The 13,431-nt window shown below is 40.7% G+C and overlaps 1 protein-coding gene across 4 annotated transcripts in view; it reads left to right on the plus strand.

Annotated features, from left to right (window-relative positions):
- Window positions 1–13,431, plus strand: part of LYST (lysosomal trafficking regulator) — a 76,832-nt gene that overhangs the window by 38,891 nt on the left and 24,510 nt on the right. For 2 of the 4 annotated variants that reach the window (XM_079971791.1, XM_079971793.1), the window contains exons 23-34: window positions 1,257–1,884; window positions 2,863–3,040; window positions 3,839–4,008; window positions 5,425–5,655; window positions 6,402–6,568; window positions 6,678–6,830; window positions 8,328–8,519; window positions 10,328–10,506; window positions 11,212–11,418; window positions 11,505–11,681; window positions 12,007–12,083; window positions 12,745–12,933. In XM_079971791.1, coding sequence (XP_079827917.1) covers window positions 1,257–1,884; window positions 2,863–3,040; window positions 3,839–4,008; window positions 5,425–5,655; window positions 6,402–6,568; window positions 6,678–6,830; window positions 8,328–8,519; window positions 10,328–10,506; window positions 11,212–11,418; window positions 11,505–11,681; window positions 12,007–12,083; window positions 12,745–12,933 — 2,548 coding nt within the window. The remainder of the gene's footprint in view (window positions 1–1,256; window positions 1,885–2,862; window positions 3,041–3,838; window positions 4,009–5,424; window positions 5,656–6,401; window positions 6,569–6,677; window positions 6,831–8,327; window positions 8,520–10,327; window positions 10,507–11,211; window positions 11,419–11,504; window positions 11,682–12,006; window positions 12,084–12,744; window positions 12,934–13,431) is intronic. The other 2 variants (XM_079971792.1, XM_079971794.1) reach the window with 2 other exon arrangements.

Here is a 13,431-nt window from a genome sequence, read left to right on the forward strand (position 1 = left end):
GTTTGGAACAGAGCTGTGGTCTCTCACCCCAAGTGTAGATGTCCCCACCCAAAGTTCAAAATCCCTGATTACTTGTGTTTCAGACCATGCTAGTGAAAAAATGTGTGTTTCGACTGGAGAAACAGTGGCAAGGAAAATTTAAGCACTCCCTTTTAGTCCCTTTGGCATGGATGCAAATACATAGCAATGTGAAAATGTATTTATAAGATGCCAAATAAGTTTCCACCTTCAGTTTATCAGCAGCAAGTAATAGTACATTACCAACCTTCAAAACAGTGGCATACTGCTTATATTATACAAAAATAATATTTAATTTACAAACTAGCAGCTGGAGGTAGCAAAGTTTTCGAACACCAGAACAGGCAGAACATGTAACTACTACTAACAAGGCAGGCCACTTTTGTTCAGTGGGCATGTTAATTTCAGTTAAATTAGGTGGGAAAGTGCTGGTGAAATTTCTTCCCTAGAGTAGCGTTAAGAGAGGAGTTGGTTGACAAGGAAGGCAGTAAAGATGAATGAGTGTGAGTGAACTTAAATAATGGGCGAATAACAGTACAGTGGTACCTCTGGTTAAGTACTTAATTCATTCCAGAGGTCTGTTCTTAACCTGAAACTGTTCTTAACCTGAAGCACCACTTTAGCTAATGGGGCCTTCTGCTGCTGCCACACCGCCGGAGCACGATTTCTGTTCTCATCCTGAAGCAAAGTTCTTAACCTGAAGCACTATTTCTGGGTTAGCGGAGTCTGTATCCTGAAGCGTATGTAACCTGAAGCATATGTAACCTGAGGTATCACCGTATTAGGTTTTCTCCAGAAGCACTTTGTGGACCTTAAGAACATAACAATAACCTGGTGGATCAAGCCAGTGGCCCATCTAGTCCATCACCCTGTTCTCACAATGGCCAACCAGATACCTGTGGGAAACCAGGGACCAGTACATGAAGACAAGAGATCTCTCCTCTCCCGTGAGTTTCAGCAACTGGTGTTCGGAAGCTTTGCTACCTCCAGCTGCTGCCATTGACCCTGAAAGCTTTTTCGAAAGCCGAATGCCCAGCATGGCTTCCATGGCTTCTGATTGGCTGTAGGAGCTTTCTGCAGCCGATTGAAGCTGCCCCTTGGTTCTCAAACAGTTTTGGGAGTTGAATGGACTCCCGGAACAGATTAAGTTGGAGAACCAAGGTTCCACTGTAATATTTTCGTTACGGACTGACGTAAAAAAATATTGAGAATAGCACTTGCCATATTTGTTTTCTCAGGAAATGATTCTTCTGAAATCAGTGAACTACAGACAGCAGTTCCTCAGGCACCTGACCGGCGGTGTAAAAGCCTACCAACATCTCTCACTTCCTCTCCACAAATGCACCGAAAAGGGTTCTGTGGGAACATGGGCAGCAGTGCTGAGAACTTGAATATACTTCGAAAGACTGACGTAGATGAGCTACTGCATAAAAATAATTTCGTAAAGAGCTTGGAGGTCTTTAAAACGATGCATTTACTCAGTAGCTGTGAATCTGCAAAAACAGTTGTAAATGTGGGAGAGTTGACTTCTGCTGAGACGTTCGATATTTCAAAGGAAGAGGTGGAAATGTTGGACAAGCCTTCAGAGAATCAAGAAGCAAACACAGGAATGAAATCGAGTGAAGATGGCGCTGCACCTGCATTGTCCCTGAGGCGTCCTGACAATCTGAAAGGGTTGTCTACCTTTCAGAAAAGTCATGGCAACTTTGCAGGTTTGGGATTAGCCTTTTCAGCTCATAGTGGATCCACTATTGCTCGTTGGCCAAGCCTGGCTGATAAGAGTGTAGCTTCGGAAGACTGGGAACATCTTGCCTTTTCCTCGACTAGCAAACACGCTCCTCTGAAATCCGAAAGCACTGCTGATAGGTACGTGGATGTGAAAGTTTATAATTCTCACGTTCATGCAGTTTTCACTTGGCAAGAACTGAACTTTGCTTGGCTGATTTTGTGGACAAAAGTACCCCCAAAATATTAGGTGAATAATATTAGGTGGGCAACCTCAGGTCCTCCAGATGTTGCTGAACTACAGCTCCCATTATCCCTGACCATTGACCATGCTTGCTGGGGCTGATGGGAGTTGTAGTTCAGCAGCAGCTGGAGAGCCAAACTGTTCCCCACAACTGCCTTAGAGCAAGAGTGGTTAACCTTTTTGGAACTGAGGGCTGCACGGATGCATGATCAACCCTTGTGTTCATGGCAAGTAGGCGTGGGCAAAGTGTAGAAATTGCTATGGCCTCTTTTTTTAAAAAAGGACAAGTTTGAGAAGGTCACAAAGTTTGGGATCACAGAATTGCAGCAGGGGGTGTATAAGAATGGCCTGCTTTATATATGTGTGAAATGGACCTATTTTGCAGGACCTTGGGGACACAATAAACTACTTAATATGCAGTCACACAGAGCAAAATACTATTTATTTATTTATTTATTTATTTATATGTATGTATGTATGCATGCATGCATGCATATGATCTGGATTATTTTATTCTACTGTAGTGGTGTTTTCAGCAACCAAAGTTTGTCTGCTAACTTGTGCTCCTTCACAAGACACAATTCTCCATGTGATTGTGTCCATGAATTACATATTGGAACTTTCCTTTTGGATAGGAGTCATGCTGTAGAGTTTTATATAAAGAGTGGAGCTATTAAGATAACTTTCTATTAAAGAGATTCATTTTCTTCTACTGGGTGTAAGACATGGTGCAGTTGAGGTAGAAGCAAGCGGATTACCATTCTTCTTGTTACATTCCAGCCCCCACTCATTCTGGCAGTGGCTGCAATCTTCTGCTACTGTGCAACAATAAATACAAAGGGCATCTTAGTAATAAATTCTCTTCTTCCGTTCAGATCAACAGAAGACTGTCTCGTACTTGTATGCTGTGGTTTTTATCAGCTCTTGAGGAGAGTACTTTTGATCTTGCCAGATGTCATGCTTCAAGATGTGATGGACAAGCTTATTCAGCCAGATGTTCTCATAGTTCTTGTGAACCATCCGTCTCCTCTCATACAACAAGGAGTTATTAAAGTAGGAAAAATAAGTGCTTGTTTGTTTGTTTGTGTTTGCGTAAAAGTATAATATACACATTTGCAGCCTGATTAAACTGCTTAAGCAATCTCATGGGTCACAACCAAAGATGTAACTAAGGACCTTTCCTGAACATCTTCTCTCACTCCCACTACCATAATACTGTAGGTTTAGAATATGGTATAAAAAAGTAGTTTATAAAATGAATGAATGCCAGTGAATGGCCTAGAAGCACACGATCATGCAGCATTGTCCGTGCCAGATTTACGCATAAGCTAAACAAGCTATAGCTTAGGGCCCCACTCTCTTGGCCCCCCCCCCAAAAAAAAAATTAAAGTAAAAAAAATACTGGAAGTACATTTTCAAAATATAAGATAAAAAACAAATAAAACCTACATACAGCAACAGTGTTTGGTGTTGTGTAGGCTCCTGTTTGTTATGTGCAAATGGCTTTAGATACCTATTAGGTCCATAAATTACCATATATTCATCAACAAAAAACAGTGACAATTTGTTGATGACAAAGGACAGCTGGACATATAAAGGGCCCCATTACCTTCAGTAGCTTAGGGCCTCATCAAACCTAAATCCGACCCTGAGCATTCTATTCTCTGAATGGAAAACCGCCAGAATTCCCATGCAAGAGTGGGAAATAAGTACAATATATATTAAGTATAAGTATATTAAATGTGTATATGGAATTCACTGCCACAAGCAATGGCATGATTGCTACCTTAAATAGTTTTAGAAAAAGAATTTCATAATGAATAACTTAAAATCATTCTTCTGTTCCCTCAGCTTTTGGACACGTATTTCAGCAGAGCAACTAGGGAACAAAAGGAGAAGTTCCTGAAGAATCGCGGTTTCTCTTTGTTAGCTAACCAGTTATATCTTCACCAAGGCACTCAAGAACTTATGGAATGCTTCATGGAAATGCTGTTTGGTCGATCAGTCGGTCTTGATGAAGAGTAACTAATACTTTTTTATCCTCTATAGATTAACTTATTTTTAGCTGAGCTAAAAATTGGGCAATATGCTGTAGGCAAATATAAATTGCTTGCTGTGCCTTCATCTCCCTGCAAAGGCCCACTCAGAATAAATCAATTTATGCTGTAAACAGTTCATAAGAACTCCCATTCCATTAGCACACCTCAAAGAAAACCATTTCATCAATCCTTATTTTGTTTTGTGAAATATACACTCCTTGTGTTGTATTTGGCCAGATTAGGCTCATTTGGTTGTACAGTGGTGCCCCGCAAGACGAACGCCTCGCAAGACGGAAAACCCGCTAGATGAAAGGGTTTTCCGTTTTGGAGGCGCTTCGCTAAACGAATTTCTCTATGGGGTTGCTTCGCAAGACGAAAAAATCTTGCGAGTTCCCGCGTGTTTTTTTCACTCCCCCCCCCTTCCTAAGCCGCTAAGCCGCTTATCATCTGTTCCGCTGATAAGCCGCTTAACAGCTGATCGCTAAAAGCCGCTAGACCGCTAATAGCGCTAATCCGCTAAGCTGTCAATGGGCTTGCTTCGCAAGACGAAAAAACCGCTAGACGAAGAGAATCGCGGAACGGATTCTTTTCGTCTTGCGAGGCACCACTGTATCCAAAGCAGCGCTAATAGTGTTCCATTGGTGAAACAGCTCTTTAATTTCCTCTCCTCCCCCTTTACACGCGCAAAATCTTCTCTAGGGTTTCTCCCAATTTTAAAGATACCCTGGGCAAGGTGTGTGTGTGTGTGTGTGTGTGTGTGTGTAGGCAGGCTCCAGGGGAATCACAGAATTGTAGAGTTGGAAGGGAGGGACCCCGAGGTTTAGTTCTACTAGTGAGAGTCTACTGGTGTTGGAAAGAAAAGGAAAGGAAAGGAAAGGAGAGCAGGTTTTTCATCCCTGGTCTAATTGTTTCACTGCTAATCTGCAGTGTATCAAAGTCTCTGTTTGTGGCCAAGTTATTTTATTTATAGCAAAGGTTTTCCTGCCTTTGTGTTCATGATGGTGCCAGCAGTAGAATGATTTAGCACAGCCAGTAGGGTTTATCATAGCCAATAAGATTTTTAGTTTTTCTACGAATGTGATTTTTCTCTGTCCTGTAATACAGAAGCTGAATTGAATTTGTTATCTCTTATTATTAAATCCCAGGACTTGTTAGGCTAGCAAATTAAGTACTTTGGATAGTGCTGTGTGTCAAATCATGATGCTATTCAGTGCCAGAGGTTTGATTTCATCCACATACCTTGTTGTGACTGAATTAACTGCATACGAATTTATAAATACAAGTTCCATCTTGCTTCTAATAGCCTAACACAGAAAGGTCAATAAGATGTGGGTTGATTGTTATTTTTGTTGCATATTTAAAGCTGCATTACAGATTGCCTTTTCCTCCCTTTAACAGCTTTGATTTAGAAGATGTGAAAGGTGCTGGACTTTTTCAAAAGTGGTGTGTGATACCTGTTCTGGGGCTTATAGAGAACTCCCTCTACGATAGCATCCTGCTGCATAACTCCCTCTGTTTCCTGATGCAAATCATAAACTCCTGTTCTAAAATGGCAGACATGCTGCTAGATAATGGCTTGCTATATGCACTGTGCAATACTTTGGCAGCTCTCAACGGGTTAGAAGCCAAGTAAGTGATGGATTAGTCCCTACTATTTTAGAATTCCTACACTGTATAGATTGCTCTAGTTTTTGTTCAAGTAGCAGGCAGTCTTGTCCCAAGAAGCAGTAAGCAAGTGACAGGAGAGCACATTTCCATTCTTAAATTAGTAATGGGTCTAATAAATTCTGTTGCCAAAGAGAGTGCTTATTATCTTAGCATAACAAGTCCTTCTTATAGGGCATGGGTAGGCAAACTAAGGCCCGGGGGCCGGATCTGGCCCAGTCGCCTTCTAAATCCAGCCTGCGGACGGTCCAGGAATCAGCATGTTTTTATATGAGCAGAATGTGTCCTTTTATTTAAAATGCATCTCTGGGTTATTTGTGGGGCATAGGAATTCGTTCGTACTCTTTTTTTCCAAAATATAGTCCGGCCCCCCACAAGGTCTGAGGGACAGTGGACTGGCCCCCTGTTGAAAAAGTTTGCTGACCCCTGCTATAGGGTTTCCTGTATTCAAATTTTAAGCTTTGAATGCTGTTATAAACATTTGTTTAGAATGTGCTGGTCATTGTACAGGATGAACATCTTTCGATGGACATTTCCTAGAAAGCTTACGGTTCTTAGTTAGATGTATAAATTAAGTATTGGATGGGAAGGTCAGGAATCGCCAAGCAAATAATGGGATTAGGGTAGATACAGGTTAGTTGGCACTGAATATGTGTGTCATTCTTATAAAAATAATGGAATTCAGGTGAATGATTTAACTTCCTTTGCAGCAGCATCTCAAATGACTGCAGGTTACTTGTGTGTGATATACAGCAGTTACTTGTAGCAGTGACAATCCATGCCTGCAGCTCTTCAGGTTCCCAGTATTTTCGGATTATTGAAGATCTCATGGTGTTACTTGGACATCTTCAGAACAGCAAGAATGAAAGAACACAGAGTATGTCGCAAGTTCCTTTGTGTGAATGTACTGAAAAGTAACTTTTTTATTTATTTTAACAATTTCACAGTTTGAAGAAATGCTTGTTCATTTGATCTCTTCCTTTCAGATATGGCCATTGCTTTGCAGTTCAGAGTCCTACAAGCAGGCATTGAGTTCATAAAAACCGCAGCAAATCAAGACTCAGAAGATCTAAGCAATTCGTCCCAATTAATTCCTTCACATCAGCAGGCTATATTGCAAAAACGTCAGAGCATCGCTGGTGAGTAATGAAATTCAGTTGTTTCTTTTTCTTTTTTCTTTGAAATTAGAAATCCCTGATCATAATTTGCAGTGAAACCTATCCCGTTGTGGAGATGTTCTTTTAAAATGTTAGTTTCCCATGAGTGAATGTTGTTATCGGGGACTTTGCAAAGCAGGACTGGGACATACAATTTTGAACCAGTTCAGTTAAATGACAACATTGCATGTGTACACAGATAATTGGGTGCCCTTTCATATAGAGGAGGACCAGCAGGACACTGGCTAGGGAGAGGCAGACTTTTTGGGACTGCATAAAAACAGCACAAACTGGAAGAGGAGCATTGATCAGAGACAGGAATCAAGATGGGGGTACCGACTAAAGATAGTGGAGAAATCCTGTTCAGTTCTCATGAAAGTGTACCAAATTTCCCCTTCCTGAAACAATATGCAAGCCTTCCTTTTGTGCATCTCTAAATTTTGTAATACAGTTGTACAGCAAAAAAATGTGTACAAAGATGCATGTATTAGGGGAAAGTGTGCATTAAAATGCACCTGAGTGCAAAAATGACTTAACAAAAGTGCAGTATATTAGGGAAGGTTGTTTGCAAAAATATGTATGCTAGGAAAAATGAGCACCCAGATGATAACAATTTTTCACGAGGACTTGATTCGAATGCTAAGGTTAGAAAAATGGGAAACTGAGAGAATCCAAAATGGACATACTCTCCACCCCTAGACTGCACCTGGTCATCATTATTTTGTTATGAGTTCAAAAAACAGCTAGTGCAGACATATCCTTGGGCACATTTGATCTCCTTCAATTCACCCAGTTGGGATATTAGATAGCCCAATAGCCTACTTCTATTTTCAGAACTGGAGTGCCAGTTTAACTTTTCCTGTTTCTAGACTCTCTTTGAACTCTGATTTTATTTTATTTTGTAAAAGGACTTTGCAGTATGTATATACTACAGATTAGTCACATAAAACTGATATTTTTTGTTTAAAACAAAGGTTCAGTTGCAATGAAAGACTCCATTATTCCTCATCTACCAAGACAACATTTCCCTTCTTATGGTCAACTTGAGATGCCTTCCTCCTTCAGTCTGTTAAATTTGGAGTCGTCCCTCCTGTCCCCTCTTGGAACTGCTTTCTGTTCGTTCCCTACAGATACAGGTGCAGTAATGGTAGCTGTGCCTACCAACTCATTCTGAAAAAACATTTCTCACGAAATGCTTTTGCAGAATTAGATTTAGAGCATCGTGTCATCAAAAATGTTTTGATGATATGTAAATCAGCTAGATTTCTTGAAGCTGTTTTGACACTTAGCCTGACTGATCCGCCCCCTTTTAGTTCACATTGATGAATCGTCTAACATTTGTTCTCCTTTCCTAAGATAATTGTAGATTCCCTCCTTTTGATCACCACTAGAGTCTTTTTCAGTAGCGCTGGGGCTCTTAATCAATAGCTCTTTTATTGATATTTCTTTTTCTGTTGATATTTCTTTTTCATTTTGAAGCAGCTAGAAAATTTTCTCTTGCTCAGTCAGACACATTGCTAATGAGAATGCGTACAATTGCAAGCGATGAACTCAATTTGATGATGCAGCGAAGAATGAGTCATGACAACCCTGTTTGTGCCACCGAGGCAGAGCTTACACAGAGGTTACAGAGAATTACTGTTCTGTCAACCAACAGGTTCATGTATCAAGGTAATAATACTCCTTCAAAAATTATCAGGATGTTTTTAATGTTAAATGGGTGGGGTAAGGTAAAGGTAAAGGGACCCCTGACCATTAGGTCCAGTCGTGACCGACTCTGGGGTTGCGGCGCTCATCTCGCTTTATTGGCCGAGGGAGCCGGCGTACAGCTTCCGGGTCATGTGGCCAGCATGACTAAGCCGCTTCTGGCGAACCAGAGCAGCGCACGGAAACACCGTTTAGCTTCCCGCCGGAGGGGTACCTATTTATCCACTTGCACTTTGACGTGCTTTCGAACTGCTAGGTGGGCAGGAGCAGGGACTGAACAATGGGCGCTCACCCCGTTGCGGGGATTCGAACTGCTGACCTTCTGATTGGCAAGTCCTAGGCTCTGTGGTTTAACCCACAGCGCCACCTGCATCCCTAATGGGCGGGGTAGTAATAACAACAACAACAACAACAACAACAACAACAACAACAACCTTAAAACTCATCCCATTTACCAATAGCTATATTATCAACTTCCTTAATTGAATCTTTGCAGTCCACTAGGACATAGCATTGGTTTTGCTAAACTGAAGAGAGCCTTTCCATTTCTGGCTTGCTTGGCTTACATCATAATAATAATAATAATAATAATAATAATAATAATAAATTTTATTTATATCCCGCCCTCCCCAGCCGAAACCGGGCTCAGGGCGGCTAACAACACTGAAGTAGTGCAACATTATAAAAACATTATAAAAATTAATTAAAATCAAAATTGATGGCAACCATAAACTAAAGTTTTGTAAAGATTGCCAAAGGAGGGAGTCAGGCTGCGCCCTGACCAAAGGCCTGGCGGAACAGCTCTGTCTTGCAGGCCCTGCGGAAAGATGTCAGGTCCCGCAGGGCCCTAGTCTCTTGTGACAGAGCATTCCACCAGGTTGGAGCCGCAGCCGAAAAAGCCCTGGCTCTAGTTGAGGCCAGCCTAACCTCTCTGTGGCCTGGGACCTTCAAGATGTTTTTATTTGAAGACCGTAAGTTCCTCTGTGGGGCATACCAGGAGAGGCGGTCCCGTAGGTACGAGGGTCCTAGGCCGTATAGGGCTTTGAAGGTTAAAACCAGCACCTTAAACCTGATCCTGTACTCCACCGGGAGCCAGTGCAGCTGGTATAGCACTGGATGAATGTGATCTCGCAGCGAAGACCCCGTAAGGAGTCTCGCTGCGGCATTCTGCACCCGCTGGAGTTTTTGGGTCAGTCTCAAGGGCAGCCCCACGTAGAGCGAGTTACAATAATCCAGTCTGGAGGTGACCGTCGCGTGGATCACATGAGAAACGTTAATGTTTGTTTTTAGACAGAAGAAAGATTGGAATTGTTGCATGGAGTTTTACGAAATGGCCACACTTTCAGGATGTAAAATTAAACAAATTAGCTAATAAGAATGTGAGGAAGTCAGTATGGAGTAGACCCATTGAAATCAGTGTTGATGAAATCCATTGATTTCAGTGGATCTACTTTGGATACAACTCAAGGTAATTTGCTGCAGTATTATTTAAAAGAGTTCTTAAGCCACCTCTCTGAGCACACTATCCTAGCAAGGTGACTTACAAAACTCTAAAATTCATGAGAAATTCAATAGCCCACATTGAGAGAAGCAGTAACAAGATTTCCCCCAACTTACAGCACAATTCAGCCGAACACAGGCTTGAATAAATTTATTTTTATACACATTATAGTGGATATTACTTGTGTCACTTAAAAAAGGGTGAACATGGCTCTGGATTGGAATCATCTGATTTTTAACACTGACCTAACAATGTTTTTTAAAAATTACAGAGTTTTCTGAAAACTGCCTTGATATGCTCGACATAATGGAGGACCCAGTGCAGAGCAGACTTTCAGTTTCACAGATGGAAGAGGCAGAAAAGGAGGATAAACCAGAGAAACCTAGCCTTAAATTTGCTTTCTTGAAAGAAATTTTGAATATAATGATCGAAGGAATTGGATTATCTGTTGTAAGTTACCATGCCTGGTGTTATCTCCTGCGGCCCGTTGTCTCCACTACCTCAACCCCCCTTTATGTATTCTGGATATACAAGTCTTACAGTTTGTTTTCCCCCTTTATTTTCTCAGTTCTCTTTTAACCTGTAAGCCAAAATTATCTCTTAGGGTACATGTGTCTTTAGGTTTGGGGTCAGAATATGTTTCATATTGGAACTTGCATAAAGTTTCTAAATAATTACATCTTATTTAGTAACTGTTGAATGTGGATTTGATATGCCAGCTTGAACAGTATTAAAACATTCCAGAGTTTTTGAACCCAATCCTGTTATATTTTGTTCTTGTTGATTGAAGCCATTTTTATTAAAGCTTTTGGCTTTTACCTCCATTTGTGTATATGATATATACAGTGCTTTTTTCTGGGTGTACGCAGGGGTACACATACCCCTAAACATTTTGTGAATCTAAGTCTGGCCTCATTGAGGGGCAGTATTTCAATATGAGTAGGAAAATGAGAGGACCCCTAAACATTTTTTAAAGAAAAAAAGCACTGGATATATATCTGAAACCTTATTCATGGCAGGAGGGGGTGGAATATTCAGTGACAGTGCATTTTGTTACTTGCATTTTGTTTCATGTACACAATCAAACAGAGGCTTTATTTGTCAGATTAGGAAAAAGCATCTGGTTAAGTTCTCTTAACTTTTTTATTTCTTTAGGGCACAAGTAGATCTAGTACCCCGAAGCAACAGTGGAAGAGGATTCTCTTGTCATGTAAGGATACTTTTCGCGTGCAGCTTGGAAGATTGCTTGTGCATGCTCTGTCTCCAGCACGCCCTTTACAGGAGAGAAAGCAAACTCTGGAGATCCTATCTGAAATCAGCCACCAGGAAATTTTGCGAGACTGTCTAAGTCCAACTTTGCAAGTAAGCAAGGAGGTGCTTCTTAACACTGAATGAGAAATCCATTGACCTTAAAACCAATCACTTCCAATTCTTGTTTTGCTTTCCAGCATGGGCCCAAACTGTCTCTCTACTTATTTGAGTTAATGCATGATCACAAGGAGCAGCTGTCCCATGAAGATCAGTTAGCAGTGGGAGTATTTATGAATGCATTAAAACTTTGTGGTTACAAATATATTCCTTTCAACGCACCACCAAAGCCAGACCTTATAAAAGCTATGAGGGAGGTGCGTAAGTCTATACAATCGCTTTTCTTATTGATCTTCATTTGACTAATTGTCATTGAAATGGTCTCTGGGGGACAAAGTCACACTTTTGCCCTGTTTAAGAGATGTATACATCAGTTGAGAGGACAACAGTCGAGAGAGCTAGCTTTTGTGCCACAAAAGATTGCTTTCTGGAGATTTCTGTAACATTTTTCTGAAGATAATAAAAAGGAGAAGCTTATAAAATGCTTTAAAATGAATCATTGATACAAGAAATATGAAAATACTGGTAAGTAACTGAAAAGAAAAGAGCCCCTAAATCTTTTTTCTAACTTTTTTTTGTCAGGATCAAAAAAAATATGAGGCAGAGGAAGATGTAAACAAAGCTGCTTGGGAGAAGACTATGGCTAATAATAGGCAAACGTAAGTTGTTCCTGTTTTCATTAAGAATGGCATTAGGTGTGAAGTTGTCACCAAAACCAGCACCACTACCAATCTTGTTTCTACCAAATTCCAACACTGCTATCAAATGAGATACATATGGGATCGCGTCATACCATGTGTTTCCCCACTTCTAACCGCCTCTATAGTGAAACAAAGAAAGGGAAATGCATGGCATAGTGTCACATCTTTTTTTTTTTAATGACACATCACAAAGGAGGAGGTGGCAAACTCAACAGAAGCTTACAATTTCCAGTCGCAACAGTCCCATGTGTTTGGCCATGTCAAGTTCCACTCCCTGCCTTTGCTTTGAATGGCCTTAGTGCTTGCATGGTCTCTCAGTGCCCTAGCAGAGGCCAACTTGAAACAGAAGTATTTCAAGCTAACTTTTTAAAGCTACACTGTACTGTGTCTCAGATTCCGAAACATGAAATAGTTACTTTACCCATATAAATGCTGTGTTTGCAGATAATCTGTTCCTACCAAGTTTTAGTAGTTTAGTATTCCTGTCATATAAGTGAAAAAGACTTGAATGCCTGGATCCACCCATAAATTGGTCATGTTCCTAGCAGTATTTGGACTTATTTTATTCTTATTAAACAGAGACAGCTGATAATCCTTTTAAGTTGATTTGCTTATTCAGCCTCTTTCAGCGCCTGGGTGCAAAGTCGAAGGACATTTCTAAAGCAGCTGGAGATATCACCCAGGCTGTGTCTCTGTCCCAAGGAACAGAAAGAAAGAAGGTGATTCATCACATTAGAGGAATGTATAAAACAGACCTAAGTGCTAGCAGGCACTGGCAGGAGCTTATTCAGCAACTAACACATGACAGGTAAGCAACTTCACTCTGGCAATCTCCCTTTCAAGATATGAGAGGCTGTTCTTGTGTTCGTCTCTTATCTCAAAGGAAAATGATCTGAAATACATATAGAAAATATATGCTCATTTATAAAGGACTTAATGCCTTTTTACTTAACTATTAAAGAAGGTGTCTTGAGCTATAAGATTTCATTCTTGACTGTGCTAAAGTAATCTTGGCATCTCTCCTCCTGGTTGTGCAGGAAGAGGTGGAGATAGAGAGCACATCTTGCACACTTCACTTGGACTTGCAAAGGCTTTTCTGTAAAGTGAAAAACCATAGTTTGGGGTTACATGTGAACTATGCCATTCTGTGTCTACAAAACTGATGAGTCAATTAGTAGCAAAGTGTTTAGGAATATATGAATGTCTGCCTCTTTCCCCACCACAATCTTCAAGGAAAGAGTGATACAAACCAAATTCCTATTCTTATAGAGAATACATGCAAAACATAAACTTAGACTTCTTCTAA

Source organism: Podarcis cretensis, assembly GCF_951804945.1.
Source record: "Podarcis cretensis genome assembly, chromosome: 3".
NCBI classification, from domain to species: Eukaryota; Metazoa; Chordata; class Lepidosauria; order Squamata; family Lacertidae; genus Podarcis; species Podarcis cretensis.